At 54.2% G+C, this 22,665-nt stretch overlaps 1 protein-coding gene across 1 annotated transcript in view; it reads right to left on the reverse strand.

Moving 5' to 3' along the window:
* Prickle2 (prickle planar cell polarity protein 2) overlaps positions 1-22,665 on the reverse strand; it is a 283,311-nt gene that overhangs the window by 26,944 nt on the left and 233,702 nt on the right. The window contains exons 3-7 of the mRNA XM_033757020.1: positions 17,619-17,732; positions 14,935-15,072; positions 12,810-13,013; positions 9,678-9,864; positions 5,731-6,609 (exon numbers count right to left, since the gene is read on the reverse strand). Of these exons, the coding sequence (XP_033612911.1) occupies positions 5,731-6,609; positions 9,678-9,864; positions 12,810-13,013; positions 14,935-15,072; positions 17,619-17,732 (1,522 nt within the window). The remainder of the gene's footprint in view (positions 1-5,730; positions 6,610-9,677; positions 9,865-12,809; positions 13,014-14,934; positions 15,073-17,618; positions 17,733-22,665) is intronic.

Below are 22,665 nucleotides of genomic sequence, written 5' to 3' on the forward strand. Positions count from 1 at the left end.
AAAAGCTTTCTGCAGTACCACTGAACAAAGACAGTCTTGCCCACATTTCCAAGACACACAGCAGGCTGGCCCTGGGACTGCAGGTGAGCTCCGGCTTCCGGGCTTCCCGGGAGAGGTGCAGATGGCAGCTCTGGGCTGTGCCTGAGGTGTGGCCACTCACGCGATGGCCGCTGATCGGGAGGCTCTACTCAACTATCCAGACAGAAACCAGGGGCATTGGGCTTTGCAGATGTCCAGGACAAATCCCCAAATTAAATACGGAACTGTTTTAATTACAAGGGTTAAAAAATATTCCAGACATTCTTGGTGGAAGGAGCTGCCCCGTCCTTGCTGCAGACCCTCAGCTGTTTTCAAACTCTTCTCCGGGGTGCAGCATCTTTGCCACTGTCCCCCAGAAAGCAGCATCTCCACGCCGCACCAACAAACAGCCTGCCGCCGGGGTAGGCGGAGCCTGTCCTGCGCCAGCCCCGACCCGCGGCCAGACGCCCTTTCTGACCCCTCCCAGCTTCTCACTTCCGCTTCCCTGACCCAGGTCCTTCCGTCCAGGGCATGCGGGCTGCTGGCCCATCGCCTCCTCTCCACGCCGTGACCTCTGCCTCCTGCCTGCCTGTACAGCCTGCCCTGAATCCACTCACTCCTTTCCAGTCAGCTCCTCACAGCACCACAGCTGCCTTTTCTTTCTTTTTTCTGGTTTTTTGAGACAGGGCCTCACTATGTAGTTGAGGCTGACTGGAACTCACTGTGTAGCCCAGGCTGTTCTCGAACTCACAGTGATCCTCCTGCGTCAGCCTCTTGAGTGCTGGAATTACAGGCCTGCGCCACCACACCCAGCTTACAGCTGCCTTTTCAAAATGTACCTCAGATGATGTTGCCTCCCTCCTGTGGAATGACATTTTAAGGGTTTTTCATTGCTTGACTTTAGGAAAAAGGCCTAAACCCTAAAAGTAGCCCTAAGTGCTCAGAAGCATCTGCGTTTCTTTCTAGACTTACGGCCCTTTGTGTTCCATCTAACCACAAGGCCTTCTTTTATTTCTTCACATGGCTACATATTCTTACCACAGGGCCTTTGCACATGCTGCCCATGCTCCCTGGAATTCTTCTTCCCTTACCTGTAGGTAGCATTTTTTCAGGATGTGCTCTCTGTCCTCCCTGACTCAGCCAATATCCCCCTTTAAGGATCCTCCTAGCCCCACATTTACAAGAGACGCAACTATATATTACTGCATGACAAATGTTTACTACCAACTCCACTGAATAGGAGGCACAAGAGAGCAAGGGCCAGGTGCCCCATGGCTCAGCTCTGCATGCCCTGTGTCTCTTGCAGGCTGCTGGTGCCCACGAACACCACTTACAGCTAACAGGCAGCGAGCACTGCCAGGGAGCTGGGCGTCCTGCTAAGTTCTTCATGGACATTAACACCCAGCAGCCCTGCAAGCCGGGTACTGTTGTTACTACACTTCCAGGGTGAGGACACTGGAGCACAGAGGAGTCACACAATGGCTTCTGGTCTCTGCAACCTCCGTAACTCACAGGGAAGGTGCTCAAGTCGAACTGCAGAGCGAACGGACGTGTGAATGAACGGGCAGACGCCACACTCTGTCCACGGGGGCTCCCTTCCTCTGTGCCCCTGCAGCACGGGGGCCTGCAAGGAATGGCCCAGCTCTGTGATCCCACGCCAGCCCGCACTGCCTGGGCCCCAGCCCCTTCCCCACTCTGCTCTGCACCTGGCCCAGGTGTGACCACCCTGAGCCCACGCTGCAGCTGTCACCCACGTGCCCCTCCTACTCCCGTCGGCATGGCGATCTGGGCTCAGGGTCTCAGACCACGGTCACTGCCTTCCAGGCCCAGCTTTTGTTCCAACCTGGGCCCTCGTGCACCTCTGGCACCGTCGGAGCCGCCCGACAGGTAACAAGTGGTCTTCTGGTCTGCAGCTGCACTGCCTCCCCGGTCTCACGTCCAGAGGCGGCACGCGGTCGGAGGGGTGGATCTCAGGGCTCCCTGCCCCTCCCTTCGCTCTGTCACCGGCCGCCATGATGTGAGCCACCTTTCCTCCGCCAGGCCCTTCCACCATGTGGTTTCTGCTTTAGTCAGCCCAACCACGCCCGAACCCACCGAAATCATGAGCCATATTAACCCTCTCCTGTAAGTTGTGGGTGTCCGCTAGTCCCGGCAGTGGGAAGGTGACGGACATACAACTGTCAGGACCCCTAGTGCACTCACCTGTGAAATGGGCACAACAGAGGGTGGTGGTAAGGTTTAAAGTGATTATCTGTGAAGGCATCAGCATGTCTGGCAAGTCAGGGGTCTCTCATGACCACCGGGATCATCGTCCTCACTGGCGAGTGCTCCTGAGTACCGCCAGGTCCACCTGCCCCAGCTGAGCAGCCAGGGCCCAGGCGCGGAGCAGAGCACTCGCCTGGGTGAATCCGTGAGGCAGCCTCTCAGTGCCACACTCATCTCGTTTGTAAAGTGAGGGTAAGGGCTGTCTTCCTCCCAGGGCTGCTGTAGGAGTGAGAGCACGGCAGTGCTCGGCCCACTAGAACAGGATCGGCATTCCACTGGAGCTGCTCTCGGCCTGGATGCTATCACCATTCCCCAGCCCGCGGTGCTCGGGCCTAGCAGGGTGTGGAGCCTGGAGTGCCCGCACTGTGCCAGCGGAGGGTGGGTCTGTGTGTTCCCGGGAGCAGGGGCTGTAGCTCCAGTCCACACAAGCCCTGGGCCAGGCCCAGGGAGCCCTCTACTCCTCCAGATCTGATCCAGGGAAAAGCACTGCCCAGAGGAGATCACAGTTCATGCCAGATCACACACTGCAGGCTCACTCAGGAACCCATGCTATGGCCGCAGGAGGAAGAGTCCATTAACCCAAAGCCTTGCTTCGGGGGACCCGATGTTTTGATTAAGCTTTCTGTGACACATCCCCATTACTCACACACTGCGGTTGCAGGATTTAAAGACACAGAGACAGTTCAGAACATCGCCTTCTCAAAAGGGTATGAATTTCCCAGCAAAATGCACATGCAGCAGCAAAGATCAGCAGCAGCAAGGCTGGTTTCCTGGTCTAGTCACCACTGTGTCCTTGGGTAGCAGAGTGCAGTATAAGAGGTGAATGGCCACTCGTGGGCTGCTCCAGTGGGGAGCAATGTAACTGTACCAGGCGTAGTAGTGCACACCTGCAATCGCAGCACTCTGGGAGGCTGAGGCAGGAGGACTCCAAGTTTAGCCCAGCCAAGGCAACTTAGTGTGACCTTATCTAAAGAAACAGAGTTGGGGATATGGCTCAGTGCGACGGCCCTGAGTTCAATGCTCAGCAACACACACACACGCACACACACACACACACAACTGACCACCATCTTTCTTTAACACTGTGGTGTCTAAGGGGGCCGTGGAAATATGATGGACACAATTAATTTCTTTTTCGTTGTTTTTTTGAGACATGGTCTTGCTCTATAGTTCAGGCTATAGTACTATGTAGCTACTCACTATGTAGCCCAAGCTGGCTGCATGCACCACGATCCTCCTCCGTCAGCCTATGAAGTTCTGGGATTATAGACATGTGCCACCACGACTGGCACAAAGCTAATTTCTTTAATTCTCTGCTTCTCATAGTCTTGTGGGGATTGGGGAAAAGACAAGCCTCTGGAGCTTTTTTAAACTTGCAAAGCAAACTTGCAAAGCTGGTGGACCCAGGGAGGCGTCAGCAGCCAAAACCACGGTGCGGTGTGTGTGGGAGGAGAGAGACTGAAGAAATGTGGCAGGTACCCGGTGTAGAAGGCCACGTGTGCCTAAGACTGCACAAAGTTAAGTGCACTGAGCATTTCATGAACATAGAATTCCTACACAGGAAGTGTCAGAGCCACCAAATTCCACACACAAAGAAACGGAGTCTTTCAGAGTTTATGAAGCTGGGGAAGACCACACAACTCCTGACTGATGAAGGGTAGATTTGAATTCAGGACCTGTGACTCTGGAACCAGTGTTCCCCATCATTAACCAGAAAGCCAGCACCCCAGTGAGAACTCCCCGAGAGACTAGGGTGCATTCATACAGTGCCCTCTACCGGCTCACTTTGGTCACAGGCACCACCCACAGGGCTGGAATGCGGATAAGGGAATTTGAATTAATGGAAACGAAATGAACCTACCACACTGGACACTGATACTCTCAGGAATCATTTTCTGGAGTTGATCAGACCGAGTGCAGGGTAGTGGCAAAGATCTGAGATGAAGGGCATTAGCTGTCTTGCCCACGGATCCACAGGCAGCCATGAGGACCAACACCCCACACGCCTCTTCCAGCCGCGTGCTCTCCTCACACGGCCTGCCCCTGCAGGCCCCCAGAAGGCACAGAGCTGCGGCAGACACACCGGGAACATCTGTCCTTGGACAGGGTGCACATCTGCACCAGTGGGGGCTGCTTAAATGCAGGTTCCCAGGCTGCGCCCTGGTCACATTCTGCCACCAGAAGCCTCGGGGAGGAGCCCCAGCCCAGGTTTAATCAAACACCCGATAAGAGGCTTGGAATGCTGGTGGTCTATCTCTGAGAAACCCTGCTTCAGACGCTGAAGTACATATTTATCTGCTGGCCTTTTAAATAATTATAGCACACAAATCTTTCGAGACTAACACAGCTCTGTGAGGAGCCAGGCAGCCACCACTCCGCACCGACTGCTCCCTCCCACGGAGTCAGAAAAGGTGCCCAAGCACTTCCATTCCTTCCTTTTCATCTGAACACAGAGGTAAGGGGACTGGCTTTTGTTCTCTGGGACAGACCGCAATGCAGACGAGAAGGCATTCGAGGGAGAGGAAAGGTAAAAAGCACTGTACAGGCACCGTACAACCCAGAGGCGCGTTCTGCTTGTCCAACCAAGACTAGATCGATTTCACATCTCTAAAAAAGCCCACAAGGCTGGGGATTTGGCTCAGTGGTTCCGCCGCCTGTCTCGCAAGCATGAGGACCCGAATTCAATCCCCTGTATCCGTTTTTAATTGCTCTGCAAAACTGGAAGACCTGACAGGATGGGGCTCATGCCAGGCAGTGACCCAGCACACACGACTCAGCGTGACTCCAGAGGGTGCACACAGATTCTAGTCCCTGCGACTCCGCCCCTCGGTCCTGCAGCTTGGGAGATGAAGGGTCATGAGATGCCACCCTTGGTGGTGCAGCAGACGGTCACACGAGCTGCTGCATGTAAAGTACCTAGGATGAGGCCTGGCTCCCGCCAGAGCTGGATAAGCGTCTGCTGCAGACAGACCCTGCTCATGGCCGCAGGACCCAGCACCCTCAGTCTCCTCTCGTCCCTGTGCCAGGTGCCCGCTGCCGCCCTACGCCCGCAGTGGGGCAAGGGCTGGCATCACAGCCAGGCGCCGTCTGCCCTCCTCCCAGCGACGCCTGGTGTCCTGAGGCCAGAGTGTCCCCTGACTCACTCCGTCTGTCTTCACCACACACGAGGCTCCCTCTCGGGGCTGGGGCGCAGGCAGCGCGGCTCTGCCATGGTGCACACCACCAGGGGTGCAGCTCCCTGCCTCGCCTGGCCCTGTCTCTCCAGCAGTCAGAGCTGGCTCCGGGCAGTGGTCTCAGCCTCCTGGGCTCCTCCCCGGCTCTGCCTGCCTTCTCTCCCCTTCTCCTCTGACCCCGTGGACACCAGCTTGCCCCGGAGACTGCACCCCACAGAGCCGGGAGCCACTGTGCGGCCCCAAGGGTGGCGGACGCCCAGGGCGCTGAGCCTACCTGTTGTGTTGGACAGGGCCAGCGAGTCCACGGAGCCACGCGGCGTCTGCTCCGTGGGAGTCCTGTCCTCCGTGTACTGCAGGGAGCCGAGCGGGTGGCGGGTCCGGCACTGCTGGGGGGCCAGGCCCCCGCCCCCCTCCTCCTCCTCTTCCTCCTCGTACTTGGGCACCTGGATGCCGCCCCGGGCCTCGCCGAAGCCCTGAGTGGACATGTCGCTGTAGCTGTCCTGGGACCGCAGCCGCGCCGGGTAGTAGTCGTCGCGGCACTCCTTGAGGAAGCTGCCGCCATGCCCTTTCATGGCCAGCGCCGAGCTCCGCTTGGGGTTGGCGAAGTGTGGGGGCCACACGTCGCCCTGGGCCCCCGCTCCCTGCGCTCCTGGGCTGTAGGGAGCCCTCGCATTGCACAGGCCAAGCAGCTGCAGAGGGCTCTGGGCCTGACCCTGCTCCATCTTGCTCCCATAGTGGTAGGGCTCGTCCCGGCTGCGCCAGATAGGGTCCCGGTTGAGGCTCGGCGTCTGGCTGGACAGGCTGAGCAGGTCCATCTGCAGGGACAGGGGGTCCACGTCGGCCGACAGCCGGTTTGAGCTCACCTGCAGCTGGCTGTGCTGGCTCAGCATGGCCTCCTCTGTCTTGCCCTTGTTCTTGCCGATCTTGGCACTGCGCCGGGACTCCTTGGCTCTGGCGTTCTGGAAGGCCGAATCAGAGGAGTCAGAGCCGTTGGGGTCCTCGCCGGCACTGCAGGCTCGGGAGCAGAATATCTGGCCCTGCTTTGGGAGGAACGGCCGCCCCAGGAGGGACTTTTTGCAGTGCGCACAGCAGAAGCAGGTCTCCGTGGCGTGCCAGTGTTGGCCATCGTAGGTCATCTGGCCCTGGTCGATCCCTGGAGGGAAGAGAGAAGGGAGAGGCTGAGAGGCACCGCTCTGCCGGGGCGGGGGCGAGGGGCGAGGGGATAACGCGCTCTCCGTGACACCAGCGACCAGGCCCGAGTGCCAGCATTCATGCCCCGCGCAGCCCATTCTGCCAGCTGGCTCCTTCCTAACTCGCTCGCTTGCTCCCAGCACAGAATCTAGATTACAGTGGCCTGCCCAAGAGTCTCACCCGAGACACACTTCCCAAGACAAATGGCAACACAGGCTGGGCGTCCCTCATGCAAAACTCTGAAATAAGAACAGTGCTCAGAAGCTCAAAGCCCTGGAGAGTCATCGCAACACCACAAGCAGAAAACCTGCTCCACGCAAGGAGCTATCAGAGCTGCTGCATGACACAAGTGGGATTAGTGCCCATCCCCTGCCAGGCACAGCCTGCAAGAAGTCGGGCAGTCTCTCAGACCTGCAGGCGGGAAGGGACCTGGGCAAAGCGTGAGCCTCCACCTGGAGGGGCCCAGGTGTCCCTGACCCCAGGGTCATCTAGAGTCCACGAGCAGGATGCTGCACGGGGACAGACAGCAGGGACGGTGCAATGCAAAGAAGCCCTCCTCCCCCTGCCGTACACAGGCAGGGGCATTCTTCGCTGTGAGCCCTTCCCCAACTGTGGGGCTCTCTTCTTCTGGAGCCTGGTCCTGCGGGCATGGGGTATGGAGATGGGAGGGGCCTCAGGAGCTACTGCAGAGAACACGCGCTGTGTGAAGGAGCTGAGCCCACCCCTTTCAGCAGCCGAGGGCAGGACCAGCTGGCAGGGCTGTGAGACACTTGCTCTCTTGGCCCCTGGCAGCCCTGGGACCGGTCATAGCACTGTACTAGCTGGGGTGAAGCTTCGGGACTGGCACACATAGGTTCAAATCCCCTCCTACCCACTTCCGTCTGCTGGGCTCAGGTCTTAGCTCTGCTGCTTTCCAGCTGTGCACCCTTCCTTGACCAGCCTGTCTCTGTGTCCTATACAGCCTGCCCTGCTCTCTGTGTCCCCTCTTCTGTGCTGAGTCCTGAGAAATCGCGCTGGCATCCCTGGCTGCCTTGGGTCTTGTCTGCTCTCTGCTCAAGGTTTGTGCAAGATCCGGCCCAGGCAGGCCCTCCAGAGCTGATCCTGGGCATTTCTGCAAAGAGGAACAGTCCATGCAGCAGCAGGGGCCTCAGGAAGGATGGGAGTGGAGGGCAGAGGGCAGGCGCATTACAAAGCAGCCCAGCAGGCAGCAAGCAGGCCCCTGATAAACATCAGCACATCAGCCAGTCAGATGGTCCTCTGAACTGCTCCTGAACTCAAACATCTGGAAGAGGGCCCTGCCCCGAGGGTCTGAGCATTCCTTCCGTCCCACCCCAAGCCCTCACTGCTGTTCTGAGGCTGTGTGTCCACTGCAGCCACAAGCCTCGAGCTGTTTAAGCTGTTTACTCCGCTCCTTGCAGGCAAAAGTCCTGTTGCCATAGCAACTGTGGCCCGATGCAGGGTCTGCTCTGCTTGGCTGGATAAATATGGAATGTTTGTACAGCATGGTCAGAGGCACAGCACCCGGCAACAAAGGTATGCATGACAGACAGACTGTTGCTGTGGCAGGGTAATTATATTTTACAGAACAGGGGCTTTATAGGGGCCGGGGATGGAGCTCAGAGGTGCCACACCTGCCTGGCAAACACAAGGTCCTGAGTTTGATCCCTGGTTCCACAAAAAAAAAAAAAAAAAAAAAAAAAAAAAAAAAAAAAAAAAAAAAAAAAAAAAAAAAAAAAAAAAAAAAAAAAAAAAAAAAAAAAAAAAAAAAAAAAAAAAAGAAAAGAAAAGAAAAGAAAAAAGGGTTTAAAAGAAACCTCAGGGCCTGTAATCCTAGCACTCCGGGAGGCTGAGGCAGGAGAATTGCAAATTTAAGCCCAAATTGGGCTATTTAGCAAGATCTCCTCTCAAAATGAAAAAAACAAGTAAAAAAAAGGGCTATGCTGTAGCTCAGTGCAAAGGCCCTAGGGTCAATCTCTAGTACCAAATAATGCTATTACTACTACTAATAAAAGCAAGCATCAGGAATAGCAATCTTACTATAGCAGCAAGCATACTGTAGTGGTGGCCTTTCCTGGTAAAACACTGATGCCTTCTATGGATGTAAGAGGAAAGAAAGGAGAGGGGAAGCCAATGCACAGCTGGAAAACTGAAAGAAGAGAGAAAGAGGAAGCAGAGGGGCCAGCTGAGGTGCCCGTGACCCAGTGTCGGGTAGGGTTTCTCTTTCGAGCTGCCAGATAAAAACCCTAAGATGCAGTTTCTGAGGCTCTGAGGCTTCGTGGGGAAACACAAGGACTCGGGGATGGGGTGCTGCACGGTGCTTAGGACACTGGCGCCCGGCTGCTCACCGACAAACCCTCGGTCAGACTCAGATTCTGGAGTAACTGCACAGGGCCCACAGTGTCCCCGACGTGGCCCCGCCTCCCCGTCCAGCCACCAGCCCGCCGCTCCCTGACCGGGAAAGCAGCGCCCAGAGTCTGTGCACCTGTGGCTGTCTGGCCCGGGAAAGGCAGGCTCCGGGACACTTGGCTGCTTTCTCCCCTGCTGGGCCCTGGTCTTTCACGAGGGGCGTGGGAGATGCCAGTCTGTCTCCTGCTTCCCCTTCTCTTGCCGAGCCCTCTTCCCCGGAGGAGGAGTCGTGCGGCACTCAGCTCCCACTTGGAGGTGGGCTGGGCCCTTGCCTGAGGTGGGGTGCCAGGATTTTATTTGGAGGAAGTGGCTTGGAAAGGGAAAGTGACATGGTGCCCCTTCCTTATAGCTCTAAGGAGGACTCATCCTGGCTACCCTGTGAAGACAGCTTGCTCCCAAGTGAGGCCAACACAGCAAGCAGAGCTAACACAGAGAAAAATCCAGACTTGTCTGAACGTTGATTCAGCCCTACCTGAAGGTAGCACTCTCCTGGCTCCTTCCAGTAATGTGGGTCAAGAAATGCCCAATTTTACCCAATGAGTTGGGTTCCTGCTACTTGCAACCAAAGGGACTCTACCTGCGTCCGGCACAAGAGACCCGGGCTGAGTGCCGGCACCGCCTCACCTATGTGTTGGGCACAGGTGTCACAGTACTCCGCATACAGGGACTCGAAACAGTGGCAGCAGTAGGGCCTTCCTTCCTTCATGATGTAGCGCTGGCCGCCCAGCACCGTCTCACATTCGAAGCAGCAGAAATGTTTCATGTGCCAGTGCCGCCCCTCAGCTTCTGTGCATTCATCAGCAAAGATGATCTGGAGATGGGGAAGCCGCACAGTCAGTGTCTGAGGCCCAGCCCCAAGAGCCCCTCGGAGGAGGTGAGCCAGGGGCCCAAGGAGGGAGGCAAAAAGCAGGTCTCGCCCAGGAATCATTAAGGAAAATCTGTACATACGAGTGTGCTTCTTCTGTGGACAGCGACTCCCACACGTGGACTTGCATTAAATGTGGTTCACGGCCTGGCCAGCGACTAACCCAACCAGACAAAGAACACTCTGCCTCCAGGAGTGGCATGGGACACAGGACCGTCACAGGCACACTGGACGCGCACAGCATTTTGGGAAATGCCACAGACGCCTGGAACCCTGGCTACTGCCCAGAATGGTAACTCTGGGTGACGCTCATGACACAGTCCTGCTGAGCAATGGCGAGACAGAGCCAGGAGGGAGGCTGCTGCTTCCAGACCAGCGCCACGCTGCTCAACTTGTCACTGCACACTTCATCACTGCCCGCTGACTTGCAATGTGACAACCTCATCTACAGCTCCCTTCTGGCCCGGAGGCACTGGAGTCTGTGAACCTTACACAGAGTTGTTTTAAATTTCAAAGCACAGATATCAAAACGTACTAGCCAGCTGCAGTAGCCAAGCCAGTGTGAGGCTGGCACAAGGATGGACTCACAGAGGACTGGGACAGAACTGAGAGTCTGGGAACAAATCCATACAGAGGTGGTCAACTGACTGTCAGAGGGGAGGCCAAGACCAGTCCATGAGGCCAGCACAGTCTCTACCACAACCGGACAGCTGCATATAAAACAATCTGCGTAAACCCCTCTCTCCAACCATATTAATTAACTAATTTCAGAAATTAAACCGAAAGGGGATTAAAGGCCCAAATGTGATGGCAAACAATGATAAAGCACGGAGAGGGAAACAGGTGGAAATCTTGACCATGGACCAGGCAATGGATTTTTTAGATACGACGCTAAATAATTAACAATAAACAAAGTAGATTCCATCAAAACTAAAAACTTTCATGCTTCAAAGGACAACATTAAGAAAGTGAAAATACAAACAGAGAATGTGAGAACATATTTGTAAACCATGTATCTGGTAAGGGGCTAGTATCCACACTAAATAAAGAACTCAACTTAATAACAAAGAGAAAAATAACCCAACTGAAAAAATGGACAAAAGTTGTAAGTAGATATCTCTCCCAAACAGAGAAACACAAACAGTAAAGACACTTAACATTAACAGCAGTTGTAGAAGTACAAATCAAAATGTCAGTATAGTACTACTTCATACACACCAGGATGACTACAATAAACAAAAATACACAATTAAAGTGCTAACAAGAGTGTGGAGAGACTAGAAGGCTCATGCACTGATAGCACGAATATAAAATGGTATAGCTATTTTAGGAGATAGTGTGGCATTCGTTCAAAAAGTTAAACTTAGACTTACCACATGACCCAGCCATTTTACTCCTGGATATATACTCAAGGAAAAAATGTATGGATACACAAAACCTATAAATGAATGCTCATAAGCAACACCGTTTATAATAGCTAAAAATTAGAAACAGAAATGTCTCTGAATCGCTAAGTGGTTGAACAAAACATGATACACATATATAATCGGCTGTCACTCAGTCATGAAGAAATGAAGCACTACACATACCACAACTCTGACGAACTTTGAAAGCATACTAAGTGAGGGACCTGAGACGAGTAAGGTCCCATGACTGTGGGAGTTCATTAGGGGAAATGTCTGCCACATACAGACCCACAGAGCCGGAGGACAAAGGAGGGCTGTCCAGGCCGGGAGAAGGAGCAGGAGGAGGAGCCTGACTACTAATAGAGAAGGGCTTTCACTCTGGCTGACGAAAGTGGCCTGCGATCAAACAGGCTGCACCACTGTGTGAAGAGCTAAAACCCGGGGAACTGCTCATCTTAAATGGGTGACTCAATGCTAGGCAAATCCTGCCTCAGTAGGGACCTTCAAGGCTCCTTCCTTCAGTCCTTGCGCTCGCTTTGCCCGTGAAGAACACACAGGTGCACCATGAGTGCTCACGGACAGCTGGGGAAGTGGCCGCCCAGGCTCGGAGCTGGACCCCCTCTGGGAGTCTCTCCAGCATGTGCCGATGGCCACTAGAACCCAAGTCAGTTGGGTGCGAGCAGGTCCTGCCCAGAAGAGTGCCTGCCCCACAGGAAGCTGGCAAGAGAGCTGCCCCCGTCACAATGGACTCTGGCTTGGCAAGGGAGCGCCAGCCTCCCAGATGCTGTTTATAAGAGGTTGCATGGACCCAAACCCTCCTCTAGGAAGGAGGAGACCTGTGTGTAAAGCCTTCAAAAGGCATACGTCAATATTTCTCCAAAAGAGAGAAAACACAGACAGACAGTAAAGATATTTAACAGTATCAGGAGTTATGGAAGTACAAGGGATTCCCATGGAACAGGTCAGGTTTAGAACCTTCTTCTTTCACTCCCAATTTTCAAAGCCGAGCCAGCATCTTGATGCTGTCACTCCCAGGCCACTCTGGGACTTGGCTGTGGGGACATGGTCCTGATTTCTCAGACCTCTACCCCGGCAAGGGGCAGAGCGTCTGAGGAGAATCCATCTGCCTCCTGCATTTAGAACTTCTGTAAACTGTGGGGAAAATAAAATCTGCTGCCCAGGCCTCCTTTAACTCCACTCCTGACAATTACTCCCTGGGGCTTGGGTTGGCATCTGCCTAAAACTGCTTAGTGTCCTTTTTATTTTATTTTTTAAGAATTTAAGAGTTCTGAAAGGACCCAGTACCCACTGTATGAAACTAGGCATCTCCTCGGCCTCCCAACTGGCAGCTTGCCACCTTGAGCCGGGGTGGGCAGGGACTCCCGCCTCTCAGGAGAGGGTAGATGGGGGCCCACGGAGCACCTCGCACAGGGGGCTAAGGCCGGCGGAGGGCGTGGGCAGGGAGCCAAAGGCGGGAGCTCTGACCTCATCGCAGGCGGCACAGCGAGGCTTCAGGCACTCGGCATGGTGCCTCCCACAGTAGATCTTCCCATCTTGGTAAAAGTAGATCAAATCCACCAGGAGCTCATTGCAGACGGTGCACATGAAGCAGGGCGGGTGCCAGCAGACACCGTGGCCAGCGCGTGACGCAAACACAGCAATGTCCCCGCCGTTAATCTGGCCTCCACACTGCAAGGCCGACAGAAAAACATCAGCACCAACCAGGCCCGCTGTCCGCCCCGCACCTAAGCGACAAGCCACCGACAGCAGCCAGTTATTAAGCATCTGCCTTCCCGACTGTCCCTGCTTTACAGATGTGGCAGGGCGGGGTTCCCTTTCCCAGAGCTCCAGAAGATAAAGAGACCGAGGACTTACCAAGGTGGGGAAGGAAGAAAACCTCGTGGGGCACTATCCCGTGCTGGGGCCCTGAGGTGTGTCATGACCCAGACTTTCGGGACAGCAGGCCACTGGGAGCGGGGCAGGGCAGCCGCCTGCAAACACTCACCCCTCAGCTACCACCCTCCTCCCAGGTCCTGTGTGCCAGCTCTGCCCTCTTTTCCGCTCCCTAAAGTAGTCCTGACTGATGGGTGCTGCTCTAAAGGCCAGAAGAGGGGCAGTTTCTTCAGGGGCTCTTGTATCTCCCCACTCTGCTTCCCAAGTGCCCACCCTAAATTACCAAAAGCAAGGAGAGTCACGCAGGGCTGGGATGAGCATGCGCCAAGGGCCTCGGAGGGAGGAACAAGGCGGAAGGCTGTTATCCTGCGCTCTCTGGCCAGGTCCACAGCCTGCGTCCAGCACCACGGCCTCAGGAGCATGGGTGCACTCTGGGGATGTCTACAAAGCAGGGAAGCCACCTCCAAAACTTTCCCACACTGCAGATGGTGTGGACGGAAAGGAGGCCATGGCCTCGCAGAGCCGTCTGCAGAGCTCACGGGGGTGACCAAGAAAGAGAGACCCCATGTTATGGCAAGTACTACTCCCGGGTCCCATGAGGTCGCCGAGAGCCACGCTGTGCACACAGGGCCCACTTAATCCTCCTCACTCTTCTACAAGGCCTGTTATCACTACCGTGAGAGGGCAAAACTGAGGACAAGGAACAGAGTCCAGGTCATCTGGTAGAAACATGCGCAGACCCAGGAAGGCTTCCAGCTTCCATGCCCAACACCGCGCTGCTCTGGGCATGGAACGCCAGGCCTCCTCCCCACTCACCAGGAGCCTGGGCAGCGCAGGCCCTGACCTGAGCATGGCGACTCATCCCCAGCACTGAGCTCCTCACTGCCTCTTCACTGCCCCAGCGACCCCCCTCAGCATGTGCCTGGTCCACCAGAGCGCATGCAGCTGGACACGCTGCTCAAAGGCAGCAGCGTGTGGTTAGGGCAAGGAATGACCTCGGAGCTGCACAGGGGCGGAAGCCAGGTAGATCGGCTTCTTGCCTCCTTTTCTTTAAGCCCTCCCCTACCAGGCCCTGAGTGCCGAGGGCAGCAGGAGAAAAACCAGGTTCCCACCCTTCTTCTCAGGGAGATCCTGGGAGAATGCAGAAAGCGTCTTACACTGGGCCACAGAACTCACAGACCTAGAGAAGACCAGTGTCCCCTTAAGGGGACCACCAGTCCTGGGATGACCTGGAGGAGAGGCTGGCCTGGCCAACGCCTTGTCCGACAGTGCGCAGTGTGTCTGCTGCAGTGGCTTTCGCAGCCTCCACAAACTCTGACTACGTCTGCCAGCGGTGAGCCCGGTCCCCCTGCCCAGCCACCCGGCCCCTCGCTGTTCCTGCAGCACAGTGGCCACCTCCTGGCAGGACCTCTGCGCTGGCTGACCCCTCCGCCCCCCAATCTGTGTTGTCCCTCTAAAACACCTCTGAGGTCTTCTAAGCGGGTCTTTCCAGACCCCTCCCTGCTATGTTTTCCTACTTTGTGGTTAACATTTATTACCTAATCTCTTCCCCTAGACCACACCCCTCACAAGGGCAAACTGGGCTTTCCTGGCTTGTTCACTGCCATATCGCCAAGGCCGAGATGCCAGGCACACAGCGGTAGCTGAATCATCGCAGCATGAAAAGCGAGAGAAACGATGCCAGGGCACCATGCTCCCCTCAGGAACACACACTCACCTGCTCGCAGATTGCGCCGGTCATGGTGACGGGGAAGGGCCTGACATTCCCTCGGCCCAAGTTCTCACGTTTCCGCTGATTGCTGAACAGCTTCAGCTCCCTCTTCTCCTCCTCATCCAGGGAGTTGCAGTACCGGACCTGCATGCACAGAGCACAGCATGGATGGGTCGCTCTGGCCGAGGTCCTGGGGCCTCAGCCTCAGTTTCCTCACTCACTCGCCACCACTGCTACAGACAATGCCCGTGCTTCAGCAGGCGCAGTTGGTGCTGCTTACGGGAGACCTTACTGAGACTGTGACGAGCGAAGGAGCCTTTAGAGGGCCTGAACCCCGAGCCCAAGCTCTAGCTGGGCAGGCTGTGGACTCTGTAGCTGCTCTGCACGCTGGCCCCGACCCTGCTTGCCACACTCAGTCGGCTTGGGCTCAGTGCTGGGAAATTCACTCTCATCGAACTGTAGGGCCCGACGCCTGCAGCCACATGTGCTCATGACTATGGAGGAGGGACACGGTGGCTCATGCTGCAGGAGTGCACTGGGGGCGTCAGGAACGGAGGGACCTGCCGCCGAGCTTCAGACAGAGAGGCAACATGCAAACATATCTTCCTTCTCGCTAAACCCAGAAGCTCACAGAGCAAAGGCAGGGACATCACAGACATTTAAATCCAGTATCTGCATTTTCTCCCCTTGTTTCTGCACACTTTGGAAACTGCACCACACGCATGAACTATTATTATTAATCCTAGATTTAAAAGTGATTCACTTTTAAAAACGTGAATAGATTTATCTGAAGTACATTAAGACTACAAATAGAAAGTTAACTGCTTGCAAAAAGCAGCGTGACCATGAAAGCAGAGAACATGACCATACCGTTAGATTCCAGGTGGCTACTTTGCTTGCAGGAGACCCTGCACCCGAGATCCCTGATGCTCCTACTGGAAACCGAAGACCGGAAAGAGGCTGATAGGTACGAGATACCTGCTAGGACCAAGTGAAATTTCCTCCCTGTATCCAACCACTTCATCACCTGGAGGGAGTGGCGCTGCCCTTCCTCGGTTTTATTTACTGCCATGTCCATGTTCTACTCCAGGCCATGTACACGCTATCCATGGGGAATCTGGGCCCGAACCCACCTGCTGTCTCTTGGAGCCATCTGGGGATCAGAAAGTGTTCCCTGTGTCATTCTGGCGACTCGGCTCAAAGGTGGGGAGAGGAAAACCTTCCAGTTTGGAGTCTGATCTGAAACCTGTACAGCTGTGACTGTAGCTCCTGGGTGATCAAATGCTGACTTCACAAGGGGCAACATCAAAGGGGCTAGTTGTGCCCACGGGGTCCCATGTACTGCGCTCCTACCACAGGAAGTGGTAATCTGAATGGTGTCACTTTTCACCAAAAGCACTGTTAACTACACACAGAAGAAACCACTAGAGGCAGAGGAGAGCAGATAGTGTCCCACTCTGGAGTCACCATAAGAACTCGTCAGAAAGAGAGCTGGGGTGACCTCACCAGCCAGGACACGTGGTCCTACCGCTGACATTCTATGCACATGCCTTTAAAGCAAGGCACACCTCTCCTGCTTGTAAAGGCGGGCATCAGGTTACGATGTTTGCTCACAGCGTTAAAGGAGAACACATTATTTGTTTTACAAAATATAAGCAGCACATAAGGGGAATCACAGCTAACCTCCCAGGAACTGCTTCAGTTTCTAAGTGTCTGTCAACTCACTCAAATGCATTCATTTATTTACTTATTTGAGGTGCTCAGGACTGAACTGAGGACCTGCCTGCCCACTAGGCAAGCGATCTCCGGCTGAGGTGCATCTCCAGCCCCTCAGGGATTTCTGAGGCCCTCAGATGATCTTCATCCACTGGAACGTGGAAAGACTTCGAAAAGCCCTCCCTTTCTTCCCTGGGACATGGAGGGCTGGGGACTGCTGAAAATCGGTGCCCAACTTCCTTTCAACGTAAAATTATACTTTTGTTTCAAATGCAGTCAGAGTCAAGCAGCACAATTTAGTAGGATTCCTACTTTTTAAAAACCAAATACCTAAAAATTAATTTCCAAGTCGCAAACCTAATCCTTTCCAGCATGCTCTTTAAAAAGATGTTTATAAATTTCTCTTTATGACCAATGCAATTTCAAGGAGAAGAGATGCCTGCTTGGAGCACTGCTTCGGGTTCAGAAGGAGAACAGGCCACAAGCCATGCTTTCAAAGGCACAGACCCTGACGAGCAGACTCCACTGTGACAGAAATCACAGATGTGCAGCCCGGCGAGTGTGGTCACCTAACTTCTCAGCGTAATGTGAAAACTCGCACACTCCTTCAGTGCGGGATGATGATGAAAACTTGCGATGGCCCAGGGGACCTCAATTATCTCTCTAGCACATGCAGGCGAGCAGCAGGGCACACCGTCCTCAAGTCAGAGATCGGGCCTGAGCTTTTAACTTGCAGCACTCCCTGGATACTGCGCCAGACACAGGTTAAGGCAGCCCATGAGGAGACTCTGGGTTTGGGCCACACTCTCCAGAAAGTGTTGGTCCGCTTCTTTTGGCTCTAAATTAAGGAAGCTAAAAGCCTAAAAGAAACTGCCAGAGGTTTTCTTCAGCAGTCGCGCTGACCGTGGGCTTCTGATCAGGACCGAGAACAAGGCAGAGTCCTGGCTCCCTGCGCCCCTCAGGCCCCTTCTCACCTCGTTGTCGTGTGGAGGCAGCTGGTGGAGGAGCTGCTTGATTCGCAGTTTCTCTCCCGGGCTGTTAACGTAAGGGACCTTCTCTTCAGGGAGGCAGCTGTAGTACTGGTGCACCTGGGGGACAAAGCACACACAAACTTGCCTGCCGCTCTCACTCTAACCCCTCGCACCTCTTCTGGGGTGCAGATCTCCCCGGATCCACTTCCACTGCCCCCACATTCGTGACACTCAGCAGCCTGCATTTCCTGCGGCCAGCAGAGAAACTCATTGTCAAAGAAAGAGCCAAGCCAGTCACCCCTAACTGGGGGCTTTCCGAAGCAAGAAGGGAGAAGGAAAGCCCACAAACTTTCTTAGCAAAGGAGTACTCCACAAACATGCTGGGAAGCCGAGGACGGCACTTCTCAAGGACGCCCTCCCAAGTGTCGCTTTACCATTTTCTGTGTCTGCAGCCTGGGAGGCCCCTCCCTGTGAGGGATATGTCAGCGCCTGTCCTGGCACCGCAGCCACAGCTTGTCTCTGGCACTCAGCCTCCACCTTCCTTAAAAGCCCTCCAGGTCTGGAGCCATCAGCACAGCAGGAAGCTGCTGACATCCAGCTCACTAGCCCCGGTGCAGGGCATGGAACTCAACTCACTCACATGAGGACTTTCTGCACATTCCTGTCTGTGCTGCACATATTCCTGCACTCTGAGGCTCCTTCAAGCCGAACAAATGGGGAAAGTACCAAGCATCTGACTTTGCCTGAGAACAAAACACAGCCCATTTACTCCTGAGCCACATGCTGACTAGCTTGAAAGCAACAACTGACCAAAGCAAAGGTATGTGATCACACAGGGCAGGCAGAAATAAGCACTTCAAAGCTCAGATAACATCATGGAAAGTACTTCCAGTGTGTCTTCCTTAGCACTCCCACCAGCTCTTGCGAAATGAGGCACTCATTTAATGACCGGAAGACGTCAGCGCTGTGGGCAGTCACTGGGTCTACTTCCTCTGTGCCCAGGGAGCCATGGATATGAACACGTGCTCTGGGAATGCAGGGGTGAAGAGTTGTGGATGCTCCGTCTGCTTTGATCTCCAGCAACCAAGTCAAGAGTGTTAGAAGAAACAGCAGGAAAGGGCTTGCGATGACAGGGCCTTAAAAAACGTGAATGCCATCTTTATTTTCTTAAACCAATGACGGGAACCACTCACCATCATGCTCTGTCCTCTTTCAAGTCAAATCCCACAGGCAACCATAAACAGAGCTCTTGACCCAGACTGGGCAGGGCCCCAAAGCCCATCCCCAGAGGTCCCTGGCCAGAAGCCACGGCCCGGATGGGAAGGAGCAGCTCTGGGTTTGCAACTCACAGATTGCCTGGCCCCTGGGAAAAGCAACAGCCCACACTGTAAGTGAGTTGGGGATAGGAGCTGGCCTGCTTTTCCAGAACAGGTCCCCAGAGGCCCGGGGGCTTCAGCCTAATGGGGCATAAGCCAGGTATATGGAAGCAGGACCCGTCTCTGTGTCCTGGGGAACAGGCTCTGCCTCCCAAACAGAATCCTGGCTGCAGAAAGCCCACATTCCAACACCACCCTGTCATCTCACAACTCTTCCGCACCTGCAAGTGCTACAAGGAATGGATCACTGTGGATGCTTGAAATGCAGGACAGTGGGCGCTGCCTGACCCCTCCTATCACTGTCACTTCTCACACCCTCTCCTCGGTGCCCGGCACTGTCCACAGCGCCCTTCTGAGTTAGCACCTCGAGCCCAGCTTGCCATGCTCCTGTCCAAGCTGCTCAGGCCGGAGTCTCACTGCACCTTGCACAGCGCGGTGGGCAGAGCTGGACTCTGGCTGTGGCTGTCGTCTCCTCTCTCTGCATCCCGAGCAAGTTATAGAGCTGCTCAGAGTGCTTAGCAGAGGGTCAGGGTGACTGAATGAGACAGGCGGCCAAGCACATGGCTCGCAAGGATGACAGTAACACGAACACATAATAAGAGCATTATCCAGCCTGGCCTAACCCAGATGGAGTGGTCCAGATGATTCCACTCCAACTTAGATGTGTATCAGCACTCATGCTGCACACAGTAGGACTGCCCACCTGTTCAAAGCAAGAAAAACAGGTGCAGGAAACAGTGACAGTAAGACTTGTCTGATTTCCAAGGGAAGGAGTCGTTACCATGAAGTGTGCTGCTTTGTTAAGAGACCCAGCAGTCTGTGGGACCTCATGAGGGAATGGAACTGGCATGTGTCTCTCATCTCCTGACACCAGCACCCTCCTACCTCTATGCTGTTGTCTCTCTGAGGATCTGTTCCTCACCTTCTCAAAGCTTAAGGCTTCCCACAACACTTGAATTTCCACTGGTTCAGTTCAAGAGGCACCCTAGACTGACTAGCTTTTCTCAATTCTAAATTCCCCAGAGAGGGGCCCGGAATACCCTACCCTGGGTTGGGTCCACATTAAAGATGGTACTGAAGGAATCTTAGCTTAGCTACTGAGAGGCCCCATTCTCAAAACAAATCAGATCACAATAAATGGCACAGCAGGCAGTCCGGCTTGCTCTGGAAGGACAAGTTAGCCCTTCATGGCTTCCAAAGCTCTTCAAAGCTTGTTTGAGTCCAGGTGAGGAGGCTGGCCTTCTAGGCCTGGCTTCTGCATCGCCTAGGGTTTGGGCACAGGACTTTCTAAGCCCTTCAGCAGGCAGACAGGATTATCCAATGGGAAGAAGGGATGGAGGACCAATTCTCCTACATTCCCACTCTGTCTCCTGCTGGATACAGGGATGCTGTGTCTATTCTCCTCTGGCACCCTCCACCATCAAACTACCGGGTATCCCAGAGCAAATGCCAACCACAGTGCCGATAATGGGAAAAGACTGAATATACTTTCTGACACTACACAAACGGTATTTGGTGCTACTTCTGAAAATCTTGCAGATTGTTCACTGTAGCTGAAACATGTTTTCCTTGTTCATTTTTAGGAGTAAATAAGTAAACCTAATAGGGTTTTTGTCAGTGCCAATCAACACTAAGTTATTGGCTGGCATGTTGATAACTTTGCATGTAATGAGCACACTTATTCCAAGCTGGTCTGCTGAATGTTTGGAAGCTTCACCCCAGGAAGACATTCGCACGGAAAGGTGTCCTGTGATTCGGCCCCGGTGTACGTACCAGGTACGCTTCTCTGGAACAAAAGCACCAGAGCACAATACCCTGGCTTATGAAATGTAAAGAGCTGAAGGCCTCTGTTTAAGGTACTGCTCCCTGACAGGGGAGCTTGGCAGCAACTCCAGTCCAGGCCAGGTGCAAACACGCTCTCCACAGCTGGGCCTCGCCCAGGTGAAGAGACTGGGCCTGTGAGAAGGAACTGTGTTTCTGATGGCACTGCTGCTATGTACAGAGAGGTAAACGAGGGACTCAGCGCCTCTGCACTTGGGAAAATACTGTGAGTGTGAAGCACTTCTGGGTGGCGGGTCCTGAACAAACTGCAGCTCTCACCAGGGGCACCTGACTCTGACTCAGAGGGTGGGGTGAGGCCCTGTGACTTGCATTTCTATCCACTCCACAGGTCCTGCTGCTGCCCCAGGAAGCACATTTGAGAAATTTAGAGAGTTCTCTCATTATTTCCCCTCAAAAACCAACCTTATGCAGTTGTCAGACAAGCGACAGAGTTTGTTTTTTTCTAAGAAATTCTGGAATTTCAGAGGTTGGGGAAGAACTTGCTAGACATTGGTCAATTTCTCAGGTCTTTTTCCACACTGAGACAGATCATTAAGCAGGGAGCGTCTGCCAGGTCCAGCAAGAATGGAAAATCCTAAGACCTACACACTCACACAGCAGGGTGGGAACATTTCATACATCAAAAGCATCATTTTGTTACAGCAGGGACCCAACAAAGGGACACCAGACTTTTCTGGTTGATCTCAGAATCACCTGTTCTTCATTGTCTACAGGAAGAAAGGGGCCAGCGAGCTATTTGTCTGCGGAGTGGCTCTAGGCCTTAAGTGTTTTCATATACAGTTGTTTCAAGAGTCCTGTTGGCACCTGAGAGGTGGTTATTTCTTACTCCCTGACTGAGTTTCACAAAGTTTCCCAGGGGCAGACTCACTTTGGTGCCTCTTCCTCCCTCTCTGTTCACTGCAGATTCTCGGCCTTTACCAAGAAAAAGACACTGGCAGGTGGATGGGGAAAAAGGCAAACAAACAAATCCCCTCATAGATATAGCAGATTTCCAATATGTCCTTACACTGACCACAGAAATGCGGGGTGTTCCCTTTGGTGTTTGTCATAACATAACCAACACAAGGTGCCCAAATAAATCCAAAATGATCTTCTGCGAGTAAAAATGTCCCTGGCATTGCCCATTCCTTCCGTAACACCGTACCTGACCAGTCCCACAGCTACGGCGGAAGTGGCTGCCCACCCACAATCACCTTCCTTTTCTTCCTCCCTTTATTTAGATCAATGAGCCTGACAAAGAACAGTATCTCCGTGCTTCCCTGGTCTGGCTCAGGGCGTGCAGGACGTGACTGGTAGAGCCCATTTTCGCTCATTCTTCCTTCTTCCGGCCAGAGTTTGGCAGCCATCACCGACGGAAGTGAGGAGCCCAGGGCGTGAGGGCAGAAAGTTAGGAGACTGCAGCTCTGATTACAACACTGGGCCGCCGTGTCCACCCTGGACCTACTTTCCCATCTCTGCACTTTCACCAGTGAGAGAAATCCACGACCTCTGTATTTACAGTCTATTATTACAGAGCGAGTGTGATCCCGGAAGGGGGCAGCCACAGGCCTTAGTTAGCGCCCCCCAGAGTCGCGGAGGCCGTGTGCAGCACTCCCTCTGTCCGAGGGAGTGGAAGTCTGCGTGTGACACACACCTCACTGCATGCCGGGGCACACGCAGGTTCGGAGGGGAGGCAAGCAGGGCTCCACAAGGCAAAGCTTCCCGAAGTGTAGTCTCTGAAGGTGTTCAGAAAAGCACTGCAATCCAGGCAGTAATTAGAAGGCAGGCCTTCATCCCGCCTTCTCTCTCGCAGCAGCTGCTCTGCCTCACTTCCGGCCCACATCTGCAGGCCC

Source organism: Fukomys damarensis, unplaced genomic scaffold (assembly GCF_012274545.1).
Source record: "Fukomys damarensis isolate Sample0158 unplaced genomic scaffold, DMR_v1.0_HiC HiC_scaffold_28, whole genome shotgun sequence".
Classification (NCBI taxonomy): Eukaryota; Metazoa; Chordata; class Mammalia; order Rodentia; family Bathyergidae; genus Fukomys; species Fukomys damarensis.